This window comes from Oncorhynchus masou, chromosome 18 (assembly GCF_036934945.1).
Source record: "Oncorhynchus masou masou isolate Uvic2021 chromosome 18, UVic_Omas_1.1, whole genome shotgun sequence".
NCBI classification, from domain to species: domain Eukaryota; kingdom Metazoa; phylum Chordata; class Actinopteri; order Salmoniformes; family Salmonidae; genus Oncorhynchus; species Oncorhynchus masou.
This window is the reverse complement of record NC_088229.1, coordinates 59,042,091-59,065,040: the sequence shown is the minus strand read 5'-3', so window position 1 is coordinate 59,065,040 and position 22,950 is coordinate 59,042,091. Positions and strand designations below refer to the sequence as shown.

At 39.5% G+C, this 22,950-nt stretch overlaps 1 protein-coding gene and 1 long non-coding RNA gene across 2 annotated transcripts; one reads left to right on the top strand and one right to left on the bottom strand.

Moving 5' to 3' along the window:
* Positions 1 to 568: 568 nt before the first annotated feature.
* On the bottom strand, positions 569 to 22,820 carry LOC135503739 (uncharacterized). Its single transcript, XR_010449998.1, has 3 exons — positions 22,642 to 22,820; positions 2,959 to 3,088; positions 569 to 2,846 (listed from the first exon to the last, which is right to left on the bottom strand). It is a non-coding gene; the product is annotated as an uncharacterized LOC135503739 (long non-coding RNA).
* On the top strand, positions 14,584 to 20,202 carry LOC135504974 (homeobox protein Dlx4b-like). The gene is made up of 3 exons (XM_064923955.1): positions 14,584 to 15,230; positions 16,493 to 16,686; positions 19,477 to 20,202. Exons 1-3 carry the CDS (start codon positions 14,918 to 14,920, stop codon positions 19,723 to 19,725), a joined length of 756 nt encoding a protein of 251 aa, XP_064780027.1. The 5' UTR covers positions 14,584 to 14,917; the 3' UTR covers positions 19,726 to 20,202.
* Positions 22,821 to 22,950: the final 130 nt, after the last annotated feature.

Here is a 22,950-nt window from a genome sequence, read left to right as displayed (position 1 = left end):
AGAGAATGTTTTAGACGGCTCCAAAAATGGGTTTGTGAGAGCTTGTTCAACAGACAAAGTACACACTTTGCTTCAAGCCCACTATGTCAATTAAGAAAGTAGTACGGACCTAACATAGTGAACATCATGAAAGAAAAACAACAACTGATGTAGGTCAAGAATGCAGGAAGGGAAAACGAGAGGGTGTGTTTTTGAGGTTCAAAGATGGTATAAGCGAATGACTGAGCCTTTGATGTCTTCTGGCAACTAGACCTCAGACAGACCGACGTAGACAATCTGAGCACCACAGCCCTTTTAAATCTCTCTTTCGTCCTGGCTCCAGTAGCCTCTCCCCCTCCAGTGACAAGCACTTTAATATGACAAGGTTAAACACCTGAAGCAGTTCAGCAAAATGGCTGCTGCGGAGCAAGGGTTAGAGGTCAGGAGGGCAGCTTTTAACACTGTGCTTCTTGGCATTTCATTATGGCCGTTATGGACCTTTTATGGTCATGGGTCTAAGTGGTTTCACTTTTCATCTATGTGGGGAATATTTGATATTATAAAGTACACAAACACATATGCGCATATAATATAGAGATGTTGAGCCATAACAACTATCAGAATTTCAATATTTCCTCTGTAGTAGATAATTTTGATGATTAGAACATTTTTGTAGTGTTTTTCTGGTAGTGCAAGACAGCAGATAATATTCCACCTGTTATTATAATTTTATTCACCATGGTTATATAACACAGTAGACAAGATTGTATCGTGGTTTATCATTTATGTTGACCAAAGTGACATTTGGTTCTTGAGTTCACAGTTCACCTTCCTGTTGCTTATCACACATACCATATAAGTGACAATGACATGACTACCATGCAGAAAACCTTTTGATATCAGTTTGACACGTTTCCTTGTCTCCTCGCCGGGCAACGATGTGTGTTATTCAATAGGCAGTAAGGACAGGCCGTGTGCTGTGGAGACTATTGTGTGGAACTTAACACTTGACGTAGCTGGGGCTTCTTGTCAGCAGCGGAACTTGATCCTGTTGGTTTGTTCCCAGTGAAGAGCTAAAATTAAGCAATAAGGCCCGAGGAGGTGTGGTATATGGCCAATATACCACAGCTATGGGCTGTTCTTGGATACAGCCCTAAACCGTGGTACACTATATATACAAAACTATGTGGACACCTCTTCAAATTAGTGGACTCAGCTTTTTCAGCTGACAGTTGTATAAAATAGAGCACACCGCCATGCAATCTCCATAGACAAACATTGGCAGTAGAATGGCCTTACTGAAGAGCTCCGTGACTTTCAATGTGGCACCGTCATAGGATGCCACCTTTCCAACAAGTCCAACAAGTCAGTTCATCAAATTCTGTCCTGCTTTAGCTGCCCCGGTCAACTGTAAGTACTGCTACAGCTGAAGTGGAAATGTCTAGGAGCAACAACGGCTCAGCCGCGATGTGGTAGGCTACACAAGCTCACAGAACGGGACCGGCGAATGCTGAAGCGCGTTTGACCTCAGTTGCAACACTCACTACCGAGTTCCAAACTGCCTCTGGAAGCAACGTCAGCACAAGAACTGTTCGTCGGGAGCTTCATGAAATGGGTTTCCATGGCCGAGCAGCAGCACACAAGCCATGCGCAATGCCAAGCGTTGGCTGGAGTAGTGTAAAGCTATTGGACTCTGGAGCAGTGGAAATGGGTTTGGCAAATTCCAGGAGAATGCTACCTGTCCGAATGCATAGTGCCAACTGTAAAGTTTGGTGGATGAGGAATAATGGACTGGGGCTGTTTTTCATGGTTTGGGCTAGGCCCCTTATTTCTAGTGAAGGGAAATCTTAACGCTACAGCATACAATGACGTTCTAGATGATTCTGTGCTTCCAACAGTTTGGGGAAGGCCTTTTCCTGTTTCAGCATGAAAATGCCCCTGTGCACAAAGCGAGGTCCATACAGAAATGGTTTGTCGAGAATGGTGTGGAAGAACTTGACTGGCCTCAACTCCATCGAACACCTATGGGATGAATTGGAAAGCCGAATGTGAGCCAGGCCTAATCGCCCAACATCAGTGCCTGACCTCACTACTGCTCTTATGGCTGGATTTCAAGCAAGTCCCTGCAGCAATGTTCCAACATCTAGTGGAAAGCCTTCCCAGAAGAGTGGAGGCTGTTATAGCAGCAAAGGGGGGACCAACTCCATATTAATGCCCATGACTTTGGAATGAAATGTTCGACGAGCAGGTGTCCACATACTTTGTCATTTTGTGGATATTGGCCATATACCACAAACCCCTGAGGTGTCTTATTGCTAGAAACTTGTTACAAATGTAATTAGAACAGTAAACATACATTTTTTGTCATACCCATGGTATACGGTCTGATTTACCACAGCTTTCAGCCAATCAGCACTCAGGGTTCGAACCACCCAGTTTATAAAGAGAGGGATTTGACCCTGGGGCAGGCAGTTAGTCTTCATATCACATTGACTCTAAACACACAGATAGTAATACTGCATATAGCTACAGTAAGAAAGATTAAAACATGTAGAAGATCTTAAAGAGTTGTCTTGCTAGGCCACTGCATACATCGGTCTTAAACACAGGAAGTGGGAATTTCCAACAAAACTTGATTTAGCATAATTTCACATACTATAGTTCTGGATGGCTTGATAGAACTTCATGTATTTGAGGAACATACATTTTTTTCCTGTGCTATCATCCATCCCCATAGCCAGCAGTCCTTGAGGTGAGACAGGTTGACTTGTCCTGTCCTTGTCATCCAGACAGATGTCTTCCTCCATCTTCAAAGACCCCATCACCACAGACGCTTAAACCAACGCTTATGGAACCCCTACTGTGCCCTTTGGACCACAAAGGGGGGACGGTCACATTACCAGTAGCTAGCTTGGTAACCTCAGAAGGATAATCCTGTGGACCTGGTAAACCGGTCTTAACAGAGCCTACTGTCTTTACCTGGCAACCTCAAGCCGTGCGGTATTGTCTGTTGATTGGGTCTGCACGTGTTCCCTCAGTCCAAGTCCCCTGGGCCATTCATCGTTCTCCACCTGGAGTGTGTTCATCTCCGTCTGTTGTCTCAACTGCTCTGTAACGAGGATACAAACAAGGGAGAATGAAAAATGGGGAAAGTTATGAAATACTGAGTGTTTTAATGTACAGTATGCTCTGCTTGTGCTACCTAATACCAGTAGCTAAATACTGATATACTGATATAAACCGCTATAATGATATATAACGATTAGTTGAAAACAGTCTGTTGTCCTCTTTGTTTACCATCGCATTGTCCTGGAGGACTGGGATTCTTCACATGTATCTTGTAGGCTGCGTAGATGCCTCCTCGATGTCTATAAACAAACAGCTAACAGACATGCCACCCTTCCTGTTGGTGTGACCTCGGCTGAACCACTTTGCAACCTCAGAGTCACAGAGCCTGGATTGATTCTCAGTTTCTCAGACAGACACCCCACTGACCCAAGCAAGACACCCAGACAACCACCTCTCCTCCTTATATTAAAACATACCAGCCGCCACTGGCACGGGGCTGGATTTAAGATTTACAGTGGAAAAAGTGTTGAGCTGGTGTGTCTGGAATGTGTGTTGGATCTGGAGTTTTGCGAGGAGTGTGAGAAAACAACAGAGTGTTGTAAATACTGAGGGTAGTCCCAGCCCCAGATGTGATGCAGGCATCGAGAGAGATGGCTGCTGCAACCCAATCCAGTTCCAATGGTATCCCAATGGCAGTCCATCACCGCTCTCTCTCGCTTTCCAGCTCTTCCTCCTCTCTGTTTGGATTTACTGAGACAGACTTCTGACGCTCTGATTTATTACTTCTGATTCATAATTTGTCTTGATTTCACCTTTCTTTTGTATTTGTGGGGTTTATAAAGGCCCTATGATAACATGAAACAAATGACTTATTCGGAAAAATTCCAATTAATTTGCAATTCTCTGTAGCCTTATTTTACATCATTTAGGGTATTATCTCCCGGAAACCGGATTATCTATAGTGTGGCTATTCTATAATGCAATTAGTTATTTCATTATGGCTATTCGGTAGATTATAGATTTATTAGATTATGTGCATGCGTTTGTATATGCGCTTGTGTATTGTAGATGTTTGGCCTCTGCATGCCATTGTGCCTAACAGAATCCAGAAGGATATTCGGGTAGGCTATAAGCTGCGGGCCTTTACGCAGCCAATCAATTACAAATGTAAGTCCGTCAGTGGGGAGGTGCGTTGCTTAAGCGCTCTCCTCCCTCTGTTTTCTGGCAACAATTACTCCAATGATGAATTCAAAGGTTTGGCCAAAAACCAGACGCACATGTTTTTTCCCAGTCACGTAGAGCGGTATTCAGCCACTCGTCAGTCAGTTAGGTTTGTAGGCTAATTATAGGTCGATTTCCCCCTCTTTCTCTCGATGCAGGTGCTTGGTCGGGGGTCCTGCTGTTGGTAGCGAGCTCCGAACCGAATCCGTCATGTTGCTGTGCGTATAATTATGCCATGCTAGGTCTATTTGGTCCAGGCCGCATGAGTTAGTCGTTCATGAACAATGGAAGGTTGATTTATTCGACTTCAACAGGTTACATTATTCCTTTTGGTCATAAATCTCAATAATGTAAAGTTTGAATCATTTAATTAATTCATTATAATATGTATTTATTTATTTTAATTAATAATAGCTGGGTACGACTCCCTGATAAAATAAGGCTAAATCTTTTTATATATAATTGATTATTTGTAGATATATATATATATATATCTACAAATAATCAATTTAATATAGCATATTTCTGAAAGCTAAAATTAGCCTTTGCGTGTTCTGTGTATTTGTTTCTGTCTGGTTATGACTTTGTTTCTTTTTGAGATTATTTTCTGCATTTATTATTTTATCTAATGTTTCGGGTTGTATAAATGTAGATTTGTATATTATGCCTACAAAATAATAACGCTGTATCAAATTAAGGGGCAATAATTGCACTACTGGAACTACAACAAATCCGGAAATTATGTTTACATGTCTTTTCATTTGAACAGACATTTTACCTTAGATTTGAGTGCACAAAAACTATATGAATATGTGCTTGCGTTCATAATACACAAGTTCTACTGGTTATTACACAAGTTATAGGCTACTATCCCACTGGGTACAGAAGTCAATTCAAAGTCTATTCCACGTTGGTTCAACATTTCATTGAAATTCCATGGAAACAATGACCAATGTTTTCTTAAAACCATATATTTTCTAAAATAAATAAAAAGATTGTTTCCCATAAGCTTGGGCCACTTTTTCTTATTAGCCAAATAATAGTCCTTTCAATTGATGTGTCCAATGAGTCATACTGTAGGTTGTAGTAACATGATATGAGTATGTTAAGTGTTACTTATAAATGGCTTAGGACTTTGAATGGCTCTGTAAGAGAGAAAGAACAATGCACACCAGAGAGATTCATTGTTCACAGCCCTCAAACAGCCTCAGAGGAAGGACCTTAGAGATAGATAGAGGATTCTAAGGCCCAAAAGCCAGTTTTTGCATGGGCAGCGCCATTGGAGACTTTCACCATTTTGAAGTAGGTAACTTGGTGTGACTTCCTATGGGTTAAGGAAGGATGACATAATAATAAAAAAAAAGTATTTTCACACACACTGGAAAGGCGTAGTGTAATGTGTTGTTTTTGTGCTTTGCTCAAGGACACATCAACACATTTTTCACCATGTCGGCTCACGTATTCAAAACAGCGACATTTCGCTTACTGGCCCAATGCTCTAAATGCTAGGCTACCTGCCAACTAACCAGGTAATCAGGAGCGATCAGCCAATGAAAACATTCCACAACTGCAGGTGGCAGTAAATCGCCAACCTTGGCTTTATAACTGTTCAGACAACACACTCCAGGTGGCAGAATGCACCCTTTCAGTTTGTTTATTAACTCATTGAAGTAGTAGAAGAAGAAAATGGACTACTTAAAAAATGGAGATGGTCTTAATGGCGCTGCCCATGCTCTCAGAGACACCATAATGGGACATATACATACACATGTCTATTGGAAGGACCCGTCAGAAACAACATGGCTGCACTGCTGGAATGACAGTGATGGGCTAAGCACACGGACATTAGTGTTGTTCTCAGTCAAGTGGTGCCAGAAGGAGAGATTATGGCATTCATCCTCTGTGGCATTAACTCTTCTTCTGTTTTGTTTTCTTTCCTTGGGCGAGAACATGAAAGGAAAATAGCAAATCCACCTGTCTACAGTGGTATGTGCACTGTAACATGTACTGTACAGTATGTCAAATAGTCCAGTTCTGTGATAGACGTTCTGATATCCCTGCCTCAAGTATAACTACAAAAACACAATATTACCTGTTAAAATTAAATAAAATATTTTACATAGATTTTCTATAATTGCAAATGAATTTTGGGTGCCATTTAACCATATGAGAATATACAAAAACTCAAAAGCTTTTATTTTCCACAATTAATTAGCATTTCAACATCATGTGGAAAACGGATACAGGTGACGCGGATAATCTCCATTTTCTTTGTTGCTCTGATCGGATCCCATGCGTCCATGATGTTCTGTCAGGGGCAGTGGAGTGTCAGTCACTCTAACACCAACTAGGCCTCAGTCCTCTAACAGAGCCCTGCTTGTAAAACATGACGTGCCCACGGGGGAGATCAGAGCATTGCATGAGAACGCGCACTTGATTTTGTAAATGGGCACTGCTGTCACTCTGTATCAGTGCAGCGTGATGGACGAAACGGACTGACACACACACCCATGCCCGTGCGCACCATGTGGGCTAGGAAGACGCCAGTGAGTCTGGGCCTTGCTCAGGAGTATTGTTATTAAAATGTTCCATTGCGTGTATTAAGACAGCCACAGCGAGGACACGTTCCAGTGCTATGACTGCAGGGCTCGCCTTTGTTCTTCTCCCCTAATGCAGACATAATTACAAGCCTTAAAGAGCGTCTACCTTTCCTTTTCTCTCTCTCACACGTCCGCCCCACACCCTGGCCCTCACCCTGCCAGATTACGACAGACATTCAGATCAGGGTTTAGCCATTGATTGAGCAACTACGTGCCTTATAATCAGCGAGGTACATGTCCATAGGCCTTTATTTTCTGTTTCTGTTCATTGGGCCTATTGATTCATTCATATGTCAAGCTGTCAGTTTCATGTGCAGGAGTTCCATATTGGTTGTTCTCCTGTTTAGAGAATCCAGAGTCTAGGAGTAACACATAGTCTAGGAGTAGCACATAGTCTAGGAGTAGCACATGCTCATCTACCTAATGTGTACTGATCCCACAGTCTATCATTGTCTAGCTATTGTATTAGTTGCAGGAAAACTCTTGCACTATTTTAATTAACAGATTGAACAGATACTGTAGATAATTTGCCATGTTATTGCTCCATTTTAGTGATGCCACAGGTCATTCTCAGGTCAATTCACCAAGGTTTCCTATTCGGAGGCCTTGTGTGGAGCTATAGCAGTGCTCGGTAACAAAGCCCCATGAATTTCAGCTTTGCTGTAATTTTTCTGACTTTAATTTTTCTATGATTTAATTTGTGACTTTGTTCAGGCTGTTTGGCTGAAGGCTGTGTCAGAAGGAAAGGAGGAGACAAAGTCATTCCAGCCCTACCCCAGTGGTGGTGTACTCTACTCCAAGTAGGCCTAGGGAGGGATAGCACTGGGTAAGACATGGCCTAAATGAATGGGTCGTACACCAGCTTCACACTATATTTTACCAACACCCTTTGTTAACATTTTCACTATAATTAAGTTCAGGTACAGGCCAAATTTAAACTTTTAGTTTTGCTGTAATGAAAAAATATATACACCTCTCATCAACAGGTTTAAAAAAAAAAACATTGATGAAGTATGTGTTGAAATTTTAACATTGTAAATCTCTCTCGGACAAGGTGACTTTTGTCAATATATTCGAATGTATTTACCCCCCAAAAAGTATATGCTTATTAGCCACTAATGTGGCTATCATACAGAACTACAGTACACACGCCTGTTGCAAGCTTCACGTCAATCACCAGGATCATGATGATCTGGACGAAACTACAGAATAGAGGCAAAGGTAAGAATCTCTGGATTAACCTTTTAATGTTAGCACATTTGTTCATGAATAAATTGGCTAATTTTGTTTAATTTGACAATTCTGTGAACTGTCTTGGGCAAGTTTAGAAATGTACACAATACCTGTTATCTAGCTCAGTCGTTCCCAAACTGTGGTGCGAGGGGTCGGCAGGGGGGCCTTGGGGAACTCAGTCCGGCTTTAAACTCGCTCTTGAAAGTCGTAATAGTAGAATGCACAAGGTGCAATTTCGGAATTGGGTAGTGCATCGTCAGTTCATTGCATACCTTAAAGAGCTATTTATAACTTGTCAGAAATGTCTAGATCAACTAGCCCATAGTCAGCTAACGTTTTTTTGTTTTTTTTTTGCCCATAGATATGAATGAATACACATTAGACATGGCAATATGTATAGAATTTCGAGAAAATGTACTTTAAAACTGCAACATTTCCTTTGTACTCGGTGACAAAATGTGTTGAACTGCAAGATATAAGCTTTAAACCTGAAAGAAAAACTGAACAATTTGTGTCATGAACAGTGCTTGACCTCCTAGAATTAGGGGTTAAATTAATTGGTATTCACACATTTGTTTTAGAGGTAGAATTGCTGTCATGTTATCGATTCCACATTACAAACCTTATTTGCTCCTTCTCTCTTCCAGAACCAATGGGTGTGCCGAGTCTTATCACCTCTCAACTAGGTAAGCTGTTTCAATCTGGAACACTATTCTCCTGCTTTGGTCTGTTTCAGACATTGAAAGAAGTCCTGAAGATCAGAAGTGTGTGAAGGGTTTTGTCCCAGTCCAGTCCTAACACATGACTTAAATAATCAACTTAATGAATCACAATGATAGGCTATGATTTGTTATCAGGTATGAGCTGGGCTGGAACAAAAGCTTAAACACACTCCTGACATTCAGATCTGGATCTAGGGGAGTATTAGATTGTATTGACATACAATGCATGCTCCACTCTCAAGTTGAAATTGAACTCGTTCAAGGCAGCGGCTGGTAAGAAGAAGGGAGCAACAGGCCAGAAGACTGCAGCCAAGGCAGCACTGGTCCACACCTTCCCTGTCTGTCGGGTCAGTGAGTAGTATTGATTGACACTGTATGTGCCTTTAGACTATTGTACTGGCCTGTGTGGTACAATCTTTCATATGTGTAGTAGTTTGTCATATTGTATTGCTTAGCGTATTAATTATGTCAACTTTAAATGTAATCTAAGCCACAGGTTGATCATGTCCTCCATTGACCTTTATAGATGCATTTTATAGCAGCATTTTGAGAGCAAGCATCCCAAGTCTCCAATGGTCGTTTTACTGGTTGATGTGCAGGCCTACAGCTGCAGTAAGACTCATTCGCACACAGTATAGTGTAAACCACCATGCTGTCAGCAAAATGCTGTCCTCACTGTTTAAATTGTATTGTGTATGTCTCAATGCTCTGATCACTCATCGTCTTTGATGTTGTGATTCACAGACACACGATGACCACGATTTGAATGCTGCAACTGAGACGGAATGACGTCGAGGGACACATGCTGAGACCCTGAGTATGACTGGACATGGGAGGGCCAGATATTTGTGACAAAGATCTAAAATGGGTGCAGAAGCACACCAGAACCCTATTTCATGTTTATGTTATGGCCAACCACCCCTTTAGCTACCCCTTATTCCACACCAGGGGCGCAACTTTCACTGGAGACGGGGGGGACACCCCCCCCCCTCACACAATGGGATACAAAATGTATGTGTTACACATCTTATCTCTATAAAGCCACCCTAGCCTCATCCATTTTCCATATGCTATGTTTCCTTCAGTTGTTCTTCTCCTGATTTGATAACATCTAGACTCAGTTACACGCTTCTAAGTGTTGTGGTGTGCTGTTTTTGCTACCTTTTTTTCCACCTGTGTAGTGCTGTCCTCCTGCTTATTCTGGGGTTCAGACTGTATGCAGCGGTAAATGTGCTGCTTATAATTGGCAGCAGCAACATGGACCTAAATTGACAAGAAGGGTGTTGATATAGCTGCATATTGGCATGGCATCCTTGTTTAAAATCTGCTAAGTGTGCATTTCTGTTTCTCATTCTTCTGGAGTTGACCCAGTATTTTGTATTAAAACTACCTTAACACATCCAGTTGATTGTCCACTTGTAACTCACATACCAAAAAGCAAGATATGCTGTTTTACATGTGTTATTTGTGCTGGTCTAATTCAAGTCATGGAAAAGCAGAAGAATCTGTGCTCTCTTAGATTGTCGGCTAATAATAGTTAATATGACGCTCTTCGATGTCTCAGGTTTGTGGCATTGACGAAGAAATTGTTTCATCTTTACTTCACGTCAGATGTTTATATGTTAATGTATATTAGATTTGAAAATAAAAGAGAGCCGCACACTCTTGGAGCTCAGATGCAAAAATGTAATTACCAACGTTTTGACAGCCAAGCTGTCTTCATTAGGGTATATCATCTTCATCAGGGTATTAAATTTAAAATATTTATTTAAAACAATGCAATTGTTGGAATTCATGTGTTTGATGTGATTGATGGATGACTAGGTTCATTCTTGTCAAATAAATATTCTCATTAATTTATGAATAAGGAGACATTCTTCAATGAGTTCATCTCTGGCTTTGAATCTGCAGCAGAACAAGTTGCTGATTAAATTGGTTTAATACAGCAATGCATTCTGACACCATGAATTGAAATAGATTTCACCTCTTTCCTATAGTTGGCAGAAATGGTATAGGATTAAATATTAGACCTCCACTGGCTGAAGGAGAAGAGAATCTGATAAAATAAGGGCATGTTGCTAATATCATCATGTAGGTAGCTAGTTAGCTAGCTAGCTTCTTTGCAGAAAACTAGACTATTCATTGTAAATATCTGACTGATACAGGTATTCTGTACAAGACTCAAAACCAAATAGATAAATAAGCCAACAAATATGAGTTAAATTAAATTAAATATGGAACAGTACATTAAAACGTTTAAAATATATTTAGTTTTGGATCAAGGCAACTAGTAGCTAGCTAGCTGACAGCAGATGTGTCATGTGGGAGCTTGCAAGGATTTGTAGTCTTGCATGATGTCTACTTTGATGCTAATTAGCATTTTAGAGGTTAAGAGCAAATAGAGCTAACTATATTGATAAAGTTCACCTTGCCCGGGAAAGCCTACACAAAACACAGACCTTGTTTGAAGTGGTTCTAAAATTACCTATAGGAAAAATGAATGGTGACAAAACGATTGGAACCATTTCCATGTTTGACTGCTAGATTGTATGAGTATGACAACAACACTGTGGTACTCTATTAGTCTATGTCATGTTTGGTAATATGTTAGATATGTTGTGTATGTTTGTTATAGCAATGTTGAGCTCATACAAAAATGTTTCCAGGCAGACATCATTATTTTATTCCTTAATATAGTATTGGGGCCAAGCAAAGAAAAAAGACAACAAATTATGTATGTCTACTTAGATCATTATTTTATTTTTTAATTGCGTGACAATAGGCTACTTAAAGAATCTGGAGATTTTGAGAATAAAGTAGAAAAGTTATATAGAGAAAGTCAGAATTTCCCAAATAAAGTCAAAATTGTGAGAATAAAGTCGGTTATATTTCAAGATTCAAGTAGGAAATGTTGGTTAATTGCTTGCATCCCTGGCTGCATTATATGACCTGGCTCTAGTAAGAAGGACATCTTTGCTCTTTTAACACAAAATAACCATATTATTGTAAGTATTAGGATGAAGATGTTGTGCTGCAGTTTGGGTCTTTTCAGGAGGGACCACACAGACATGGATGACGTTTTGGCGTTTGTGCAAAGTGAAATCAACACTAAAGTACGAAATACATATTAGGAACTTAATCATTCCTACTCTTCAGACCTCACCCCTCCCCTAGTCAAGTATCAGACCTGCGCTAGTCAAGTATCACTACTCCTTTTCAACCATCACCCCTCCCTTAGTCAAGTACAACATTGTAATGGGGTTAGCCCAGATCCAGGAAGTGAAGTGAATGTAATCATAGCTCATTATGACGATGACCATTCATAATTGCCAGCTACATTTTCCCAGTCTTGTACCTCCACGTGTTGTTGTTATTGTTGTTGTCGGCTCTTATGTTGTTGTTGTTGTCGGCTCTTAGCATGCATTTCGGCCAATGGAGAAGCTCATTATTGTGAATAAATTAGTGCAAGGGTGGTGAGAAGGATAACTGACGCTTGACGAGAGCAGGCATGATAACTGGCCAATGCAGAAGTGAGGAGGGTTGAAGAGGAGGGGTGCTAACTGACCAATGTAGGGGTGAGGAGGTTTGAAGAGGAATGGTGACGCTTGACTAGTGCAGGATAATGCTTGACTAAGTGAGGGGGTGAGGTCTGAGGGGAAGGAATGACCGAATCCTAACATGTATCCCGTACATATCTGCACTGTGCTCCGTACTGATTTCAGCTGTCGCATGGCATTATGGATGAGAAAAATATCCTGCTGTAAACTACTAAAAATCTAAAAAGTTTTTGACTTTATTATCGGAATATTATTTCTACTTCATTCTCGGAATTGAATTTCGATTTTATTCTGGAAATATTGCGACTTTCTACTGGAAATGTAGTAACTTTCGAAATGTAATTTTGACTTCATTTTCAGAAATGAATAAAGGAGACACCCTTTATTTTGGAAGTGTTTTGAGTTTTTGAAATACTACAGTGCAAAACCACTCAAGAAAGTCCAAGTACCACACAGCACGTTTTTTTCCCCTTCTCTTCACCTGGCACTTAAAGGCTACTCTTCCATACTAATAACTTATGAAAGTAATTCCATAATAATGTCAACATTATACAAAATAACCTATAAGCTTCTTTCCAATGGATTTCAGTGTTGGCTCAGTAAAGGGTAGGATAATCTTGGCACTTGATAAAAGGGTGCAAAACGTATCCTTAACGACACGCGTTGCCTCTCATTAACAGCGTTAACAACGGTTAACAGTGGTTAGCAGCGAGTGGGCCTTTACCTTGTCGGCAACACAGGCCTACTGAGCCAAACGGTTTTCATGATGGTTAATATCTAGGCCTAATGATGAAATTTGTGCATGCATCACGGTGCTGTCAAGTTGCGAGCTTTGCTGAGAGAGATGACAGAGAGACGTTCTGGGATATTTTATTCTTCCGCCACCATGATGCTATCATGCTGACAACATTATGAATAGGAGGACAAAACATAGCCTATATGTAAATCTAGCCTATGGATAGTAGGTAACTAGGCGATTTTCAATGTCACCTTGATGTGCATGAAAGGCTTTGCTAATACATAAGTTGGTTTTCAAACTTTAACTGGCGCCACGGTGAGAATTCCAGCGGACTGACATATTCAAAGAGCTGTCAAACTGCTGAGATGGGATTAAGAAGATGGTTTGCCTAGGGGGCAGGTAAATTCACCAGGATCAGATATTTATATCGTTCATTCGATTGAGTTTGATTTGGAATTATATCCTTTAAAAAACAGGTATTGGCCTCTTAGGATAACATTTCCATGACGGAATATTATAGTTATAACGTTTATTATTAGGGGTTATTTATAGCCAACTGTAGGTTATAATTTCGTAAAATACAGGATAACCAACCATACCGTGAAATATGGTTGATAACGCATGTGCCATTTTATATTATTAAGATCAACAATGCACCTGCCATGTTTTCATTGACATGTTATAACTGTCTATACTTTTTTTAAATAGCCCATGGTTTAGGTTTATAATTTGACTGCCAGAAAGTTTTTTAAATTTAATGTCTATAGCCTACATGGAAAATACCAATTCCCATTGCAGGCCTGTAATGTCAAAATAAAAAAAACAAATAGCCTATATCTGCATCTACTCGAATGAGAGTAAAATATAAATATCCCTAGGCCTGTACTACTCGTTGTTTTTGGTGTTTTTGGTGTTGCAGTTTGCGGGCTTTACGCCTATTGGCAACAAGTGACCCCTCAAACCCAAAATCCCTGCTTGTCTCAGGGCCCACATGCACCAACTTCATTAGGTGTCCATTTTCAATTATACTTCTAAAACTTTGTGCTGTTTATGCATTGAACAGTTTTGGAAGCCTAATCTAAACCAATCGTATACCAAAGAATGGCTAATTATACATAATTTGACATAGGAGGTCACCTAATTGATTTGCAAAACATATATTATTGCAAACCATTTTTCATTAAAACTATGCGATTAATGAATAGCATTTCCACTTTGAGTTTACATGGAACGGACCTTTACGGTAAAAATGGTTCTAAATGCCATTAGGCTATATTTAAATTATTCATTAAATGTAATTCTGAACTTTCTGTTTAAAATAAGTTGTTTATTATGTTATGTAAATCAAGCCACGCACAGTGCATAAAATATTGTTTATCAAATCGTTTAAGTGACATTACATCCGTAGCTGAAGGAGTGCATTCAAAAACATATGTTAATGACCTTAATGAGTTTTTCCCGCATGCTCGAGTGACATCGTAGGTGCTCCAGACCAATCAGAGCGCGCGCTGATGGAAGGTAGTGGGTTTGAGGCACACCGGGTCTACATGCAGGAGGTGTCTGGAGAATATTGTGAGGTGTAACCTACAAATGATGTGAAGAAGGATTGCCTTTTATTTCGTTTTTATTTCGTTTCACAGAGCCCTGGATATACATTTTCTTCGTTTGGAATACATTTTTAATACAGTCAATGTTATTGACTTGATGTTGGATCCAGTTAAACTTTTCTTCGTTATCCGACATTGCTCAATGCATTCCTCTTTAGACCGACGGTTTTATGGACTTCTGTATTAGCTAATGATGTCTATGGGTTTCATGCCTGATCGTTTGAATGCTTCAGACCCCTCCAAATCTGCATTTTTAGAGTTTGGGTACGAGCACCCTGCGCACCAGCAGCATTCCCAAGGAATCTCTCACATCTACCCCGTTAATGGCTTACATTCTGCCGGACATTCTCAACACGGTAGTCCCTTCTCTCCCAGCGCGTCCTCTTATGGCCGCTCCCTGGGCTACGCCTACCCCAGCGCGGTGAACACTCATCCCCCAAGTGCCTACATGCCCTACCAGCACAACAATCACAGTTTGGCGCACTCCAGATTAGAGGAGACAGGTACGTGTAACATCAATATCTGCTTGTTCGTCATAGGCCTATAACATGTTTTGTCTACAACGCCAGTGTGCAAATGCTGCGCGTGCAATTTTCCGGTTAACGGTAAAATGAGTATGGATTGTATGGAACTGTTCTTTAAAATGTACTGAAATTGTAGGCTGCATATTTTCAGACAATTCTTTGTAGGCTACGGTAGGCCTATAGCCTATAACCTACCCCAGATGTAGGTCATACGTACATTATAAAGCTGTGAGTCTGTACATATTTTAAATTGACAAAAATGGCAGACTGTCCTAATAAAAGTTGGGTTAAAAGGCAATACATTAAAAAAGCTATTTACAGTCAGTGTTACGGTAATCAAAATGTTTTCGAAATTTAAATGCATTTCAGGCATTTGGGGTTGTCTTTAGGCCTACTACTAATGTTCCATAATGAACACAGATGGTGTCATTAATTTTATTGACCATAATTTTCTGCGGGTTAGCCCGATTATGCATGAGTAGCATAGCTCAGAAACAGACGTTCGTTTTTACTTACATTATTAGTACAGATTAACAAAACAATTCCCGAAAAAAGAACCCTTTCATCTATGCCCAGCACAATGGGGTTGGTCTTTATTTAACACTTAAAAACAATTTATTCTATGTCAGTGGCCTTTGTAGTTTATATTTGTATTGACTATATATTGTTAAACGCTGGCGTTTTCATTAAATAGCCTATCTGACATTTGGGCATGCAGCCAGAATTCCAGGCCGTGAATTTCTGTGTTGATAGAAATTGTGTGCAGCGAATAGGCTTAGAACAAAATATAACAATATATTACATTCAATCTATTCTGAAACCACATAGGCTTCCTGGTGTGCAGGTGGGCCTTTATATCTTACCCAGAGATAGGCCTTATCATGAAGTTGTTTGTAAGGCTATAGGCAATGGGTTTGGCTAGGCCTACATTTGAAATTGACCATTTCAGACTAGACTAGCCTATATAAACAAACATCTGAGTCCCTGGGATATAAATATATGTCTTCCTCATTATATGTTTGAATTATAGCCTATATCTAATTTTATGATTATACGAGTTGGCTTTCTGTCGCAGTCGAAAGGAAGTTCAAGCGTGCGATAACAACTCTCCAGTAAATCGTTTCTTCTGCGCTGATGTAAAGTGTAAAGTTGTAAATCAAAGTGAGTAGGCTACGACAGACTAGGTCCTACTAGGCTACTCTTCAGTGCAGCTAGACTGAAATTCTCTTTTCTATCCACAGACCATGAGAAGTCTACAGTGATTGAGAACGGGGAAATTCGCCTGAATGGTAAAGGAAAGAAAATACGCAAACCTCGGACCATCTACTCCAGTCTGCAGCTACAGGCGCTCCACCAGAGGTTTCAGCAGACACAATACCTGGCCTTACCCGAGCGCGCGGATTTGGCGGCAAAATTAGGGCTGACCCAAACACAGGTGGGCTAAATTAAACGCCGTAGTCAACCTTTACATCAACATCAAGAGTAGAACATTTGCTTTTAAAACGATATCTTATTTCAGTAGGCTAATTACCAAATTAGAATAAATTTGTTTTGCAGTGTTTTATTTTCAGGCCATCCTTACCTTCAGGCCTTGTGTTTTTTTTTTTTTTTTTTTTTTTTTTTTTTTTTTATTTAACCTTTATTTAATATGGAAAGTCAGTTAAGAACAAATTCTTATTTACAATAACATCCTGCCAAAAGGCAAAAGACCTCCTGCGGGAACGGGGGCTGGGATAAAAAAATAAAAAATAAAAAAACATAAATATAAGACAAAACACACATCACGACAAGAAAGACAACACAATACTACATAAAGAGATAGCATGGTAGCAACACAACATGGTAGCAGCACAAAACATGGTACAAACATTATTGGGCACAGACAACAGCACAATGGGCAAGAAGGTAGGGACAACAATACATCACGCAAAGCAGCCACAACTGTCAGTAAGAGTGTCCATGATTGAGTCTTTGAATGAAGAGATTGAGATAAAACTGTCCCGTTTGAGTGTTTGTTGCAGCTCGTTCCAGTCGCTAGCTGCAGCAAACTGAAAAGAGGAGCGACCCAGGGATATGTGTGCTTTGGGGACCTTTAACAGAATGTGACTGGCAGAACGGGTGTTGTATGTTGAGGATGAGAACTGCAGTAGATATCTCAGATAGCGGGGAGTGAGGCCTAAGAGGGTTTTATAAATAAGCATAAACCAGTGAGTCTTGCGACGGGTATACAAAGATGACAAGTATAGAGTGTAGAGTGCAGTGATGTGTCCTATAAGGAGCATTGGTGACAAATCTGATGGCCTAATGGCAAAGAACATCTAGCCCCTGGAGAGCACCTTTACCTGCTGATCTATAAATTATGGCTTCAGCCTAATCTACATTTTATTAAGTAGGCCTAACAAACCAAATGGTTTTTAGCAATTAAAGTGCAGTGCCGACAAGCTATAGGTACCAAACACCTTATAAATAGTTTTTAAATAAAACATGTATTTGTTTAACTTTTTCTTTATTAATTTCAATCTTGGAATATCCATTGTTCAATTTTGCTTCAAATAAAATCAAAGATCTAAAACTCTCACATACTTTAACTATGCTGCGAGGCTAGACTCTACGTACATTTGTGCACATATTCAATTAATATCCTTGTTGACAGAAGTGACAGATAATTAAATATTATGCAAGGCTGTCTAAAATCATTGTGACAAAATGTTTCAGAAATGTTGACATTAAACCTTACAGACAGGTTAACTTTTGAAAATGTAACACTAATACTTCCACAAGTTCATGTTTGTGGTCGATTGAAGAAAAACACAAAACAACCTTTCCCCTTGGTTGAATGGGGATGGGGGTTAAGATGGATCACGGATCCGTGGGTATTATTGCGGCTTTCTGCAAGACCAAATTAAACGGCTAATTGGAGAGCTTTGCTGCGTCAATCTCTTAATGCAGCTTTATTCTCTACACATATTCCTAGTCTTATATTACCATTGTGGCTAAAACCTTCCATGAGAGCTGTCTGTGGCTTTTAGCAAATATAACTCAAATTGCAATATTGCGTCTACAAATTGGTCTCATAGAGTATCAGCACGATATAAATACATTTTGCCACTCTAAACTATAGACCTGTGTGTTGCCTTTCTAAACAACAGTATCTCGCAATGTTTTTCTACAATTACCACCAATATTTTCTTTAAACTAATGTTAAAACACACTTACATACATTTCCGCAGAAATGCATATACAGTAGTACAATGAGGGCAGTGGGCACATACACACACGGACATTTGTTGGCATTATTCATTTATGTCAGGTGAAATTATGACATCTAAGGAGGAAGGAATGGCAACCATTTCCCTTGGATCGGTAAACATAATGGAAGGCACATAAAACAGGTGGTGAGCATAATGTTTTCCGTCCAACATCTCACCATGCACATCTGTCTCTTGTGGAATCAATCTTCAAGCCTTAAAACATTGTTTTGCTCAATATATTTTATAGGCCAATCTTCTCTTCCAGATCTAAATCAATAGCGTTTAAATGTAAAAAAAAAAGAAAAAAGATAGGCAATCCCAGGTTGGCTGAATTAAGCTGTCATTCAAAATCTCTGAAACACACCATCCTATCTGGGTCTGATTTGGATTTGTGTCCTGTTGCCATGTTTGCGAATGGTTTGACCACCTCGGGCTCTGTGGCTTTTTATTAATATTTTATACCGTCGTAAAATCGATCAAAATTGCATGTTGTTCTGACTCAGCACAATAAATAGAAATGCAACTGACGTCCCTCCTTTTTACAGCGCTGTATTAAAGCTCTTCAGTGGCTTTTTTAAATGTACTATATTTTTAGCATGGGATTGTTGTTGTCAGACTCATCCATCATTGGCCTCATAAAATGTTGAACAATGGGGGTGCTAGCATTTAATGAACTAGTGAAGTGTCGCTCAACCATTTAGCTGAATTGCAAAATGTGTTCAAATTATAAGACGTTTCAAGAACGAATGCCATCTTGAAACCGGGCCATTTTCCTTTCAAGTTATTATGGCCCAAATGTCAATGTAATTTCGAAGTGATAAAATGTGAATATAAATATAACAAGTGCCCTTCAAATGAAAATACTTTCTATTGTGAAGAGAATTGTTTAATGATTGCGGTGGTGGTGGCAGTGGAGTGTGATAGCGTAGGCTGTAAAGTGTGGCTTCCCCCTCATATTTTTTTTCTCATTTTAGGTGAAAATATGGTTTCAAAACAAGCGCTCGAAATATAAGAAAATAATGAAGCACGGCAGCGGACCGGAGGGTGAACATCTCCACAGTACGTCATCTATCTCTCCCTGTTCACCCGGCATGCCCCAACTTTGGGAGGTGTCAATGGCAAACAAAGGGACCCCTATGCACCCCAACAATTACATGAACAATTTTGGTCACTGGTACCCAAACCATCACCAGGATCCTATGTGCAGACCTCAAATGTTATGAGCGAACCATCTTAACACATTGCGCGGTGCTGTAAAACACCACACACACAGCCATTTAGAACATTTTAAAGGCCTAAAGGCCGATAGGCTGCCTATACCCAAACGCAAACGTGTTTCGTCTATCAAGTTTGAATTATGTGTATACGTGTGTTAATTGGAAATTGTATTTTTTTTCTTTTATTGCAGTGTATGTTTTTGGATGAAGATTTGTTATGTAGGCCTGTGGTTATTTCGTATGTGTCCACTTTACGCACTGTTCTTTAGATTGGAACGGCTTTGGTGAGAATTGTGCTGGCAGGTGGAAACATGCGTATGATTTGATTCCAGCAGGGTAAATGCACCTGAATATGTGTGTCGACTGGTGACCGTTTTATTGATGTGATTAACAGGAGTGCCCCAGTCCACGTTTGGATCGTTAGTCTCAGCAATTATGAATACATTATGCATAATAAATGTCAGATTTGTTTGATAAAAACTGTATTGATTCCCCGCGTCAATTTTTCTGAAGGTGTCAATAGTTTTTGATAATTTTAAAGTGCTTTGTGTGACATATATGTTTGCATATATGTTTGCAATACACCTCAAATTAAATGATGTATGGTGAAAATCTTATAATGCAAACCTATGAAAATATGTAATTTAATCAAATGCACGAGTATAATCACTACGATATTAGTTATTATAAAACCGCAGGCCAAGGTGGAGTAATAGCATACTGTACTAAATAGTTTACTTCTGCCGTGACATTGTCTTGGCAACGCCGTGACCAGGAGTTGAACTGAGGTTGCTGTGGTCACAAAGCAAAGTACTAATGACTACGATCACCGCGAGCTACCAGGGCTTGTAAGTCTGCAGGAGATAGTGGACAAGCATGTAAATAACAGCAGCTGTTCTGAGTCAAGTTGGAATGATTCTGTCTTGATATTCTATCGAAAATCTACTCTTTGCATAGTAGCATATCTTTCTTAACAATATAGAACATAAAATGTCTTCATTTTGTAGAGTATTCGAAATACATTATGATTACACGCGTGGTTAGGCCCATGGGCCTACCCGTCAATAACGATATAAGGGCTAAACTTCTTTCAGATTAGTTACGCCTACACTATTGGAAGCCATATTCAATATTGGAAGCCAAGTTCAGTATAATGTATTATGTTCGATTTTTATTTTATTGACATTATGAATATGACAAGAGCCGTGGCATTGGTCTTTAATCTGAATTGCACATTGACTATCAACAATTCGAAGATCAAATATTCGTTTTCAAACGTCATAAATTCATAATTGTGTTTCTTATTAATGTAGATTATGCTTGTTTTGCTTGCACGGAATTTAAAATGCGAGCCCCAATTAAGGAGGTCAAAGCTTTACTCTCAGAACATCTGGATGAGTGTGAAATCGTCAGTGCTTCGTTGAATGGACACACCTATTAAGGTCATTTCGACAGTGCTTGTTGAAGAAAGCTTTCAATCGTGCGGGATAATTACCAGCTATTCAAAGTCTACAAAATAGCTCCCTTCATAAGTGGAAGGAAGGACGAAAGTCCACGACGAGAAATAGGCCTTGTCCTAGAGTGGGGACATGGACCATTTACCACCATTGGTACGAGACAGGTGTTCGGCTATTCCAGCAGGACCGTGCTAACATGTCACATTAGATGTTTTCTTAATTGATTATGAATAGTAATTAGCCGACATAGTCATGACACCAGTAAATACAACTTTTCCAATAAGGTGAGGACATTTTCACGTAGCCTACGAGAAAATAGTCAATTGAAGCATGTTCATTCAATTACAATGGAGGGGGAATCTTTTTCTGCATATTTTTGTTTACACTGTGAAATTATAAGATAACCCTTCCCGTTTTGCAAGGGACGGAGGTTTTCCTCACTTTTTCCCCCTCACTTTTTGCCTGTTTTCCTTTTTGTATAACAAAAAAAGACGTATTGAGTAGACGGGAGCAGGCATTGCCACATTTCTAACTGAAGTTTCCCCCCTCTGCCTCTCTCTGGTTAAATCCAGGAAGAAAACTGTCTTTGTCATAATAAAATGATAAAATAGTGCATCATTCTATCACGAAGCAGTGGCTGATTAATAGTACTTTGTACTGATTTGTACATTCTGGCGTTTAAACTGTTTAAACATCGGGAACAAGCTATTTATATTGATTCAAACAGTATCCACTGGAGCGAACTGATGTTAATTCAGTATGGTGCAGATTGCGTCGTGGTGAGCTTGATTAATGATATCGAATGCATACGTTTTGGAAGCAAATAAGTATTTTCTTATTTTTCACTCATCACCTCTTGTTTTCAGGGTCTTGTCAAAAATAACGTCAGTTATGTCAAATCCATCATGAACATTTTAATTTAATTGTAGCATAAAAATGTAAGATTACTGAATTAATAATGGCATTCAGGGTTGTTTTTATTCTAACAATATCATATGGTGGTTGTTTTTCAGCGTTTTTTTTTATAGGCATAAGATAAAATAGCTTGTCGAGTCTCTTTGAATGTGATGTCATTTTGGGGCCAAGGCAACGATGACCTTCTGTGACCTTGTTCAGTTCACAGAACACGGCATACTTGAATCATCCTTTAAAGGTTATATGTAAATCAACAATATTGCTCAATTATTAATACAACATTTGATTAAATACAACACGATTTGTTTGCAGAGATTTTTATGAATACGTTTTGAATAACTTTTGTTTTTAGTCTTAAACTTCATTTTCCTTAATTGTAAGATTTTAATTTTTAGCACTATTGGAATCCAATGCTTGATTATAGTTCGTTTTGAACAAACAATATGGAAATATAGAAATATAATAACACAGGATGAAACACTGAATTGCTGTTAATTTCCTCAAACTCATACCACCACTGCCTCAGCGAATATTATAGACATAGACTTACCTTTCACAGGGGTCTCCCGATGCCATACAGTAGAAAAAGGGGGAAAAAACAAATAGCCTTATGTTCCCCCTCCTGCAACAAGAGGAAGAGAACTATTGTGTTTCATTTAAATTTCCTCGCCCTGCATTCTTTCTTTATATACACCCCACTTTCCCTTTATCCGTGTGCCCTGGGTAGAAGAAGAGGAGGCAAGTGTTGCTGAATGAAGTGACGGGGCACCAGACAAAATTATAGGCAATTTCACATCTCAAGATTAGAATAATGGGTGCTCAAATTGGACAGACAGAGTAGGGCCTTTCAAACAGGGCA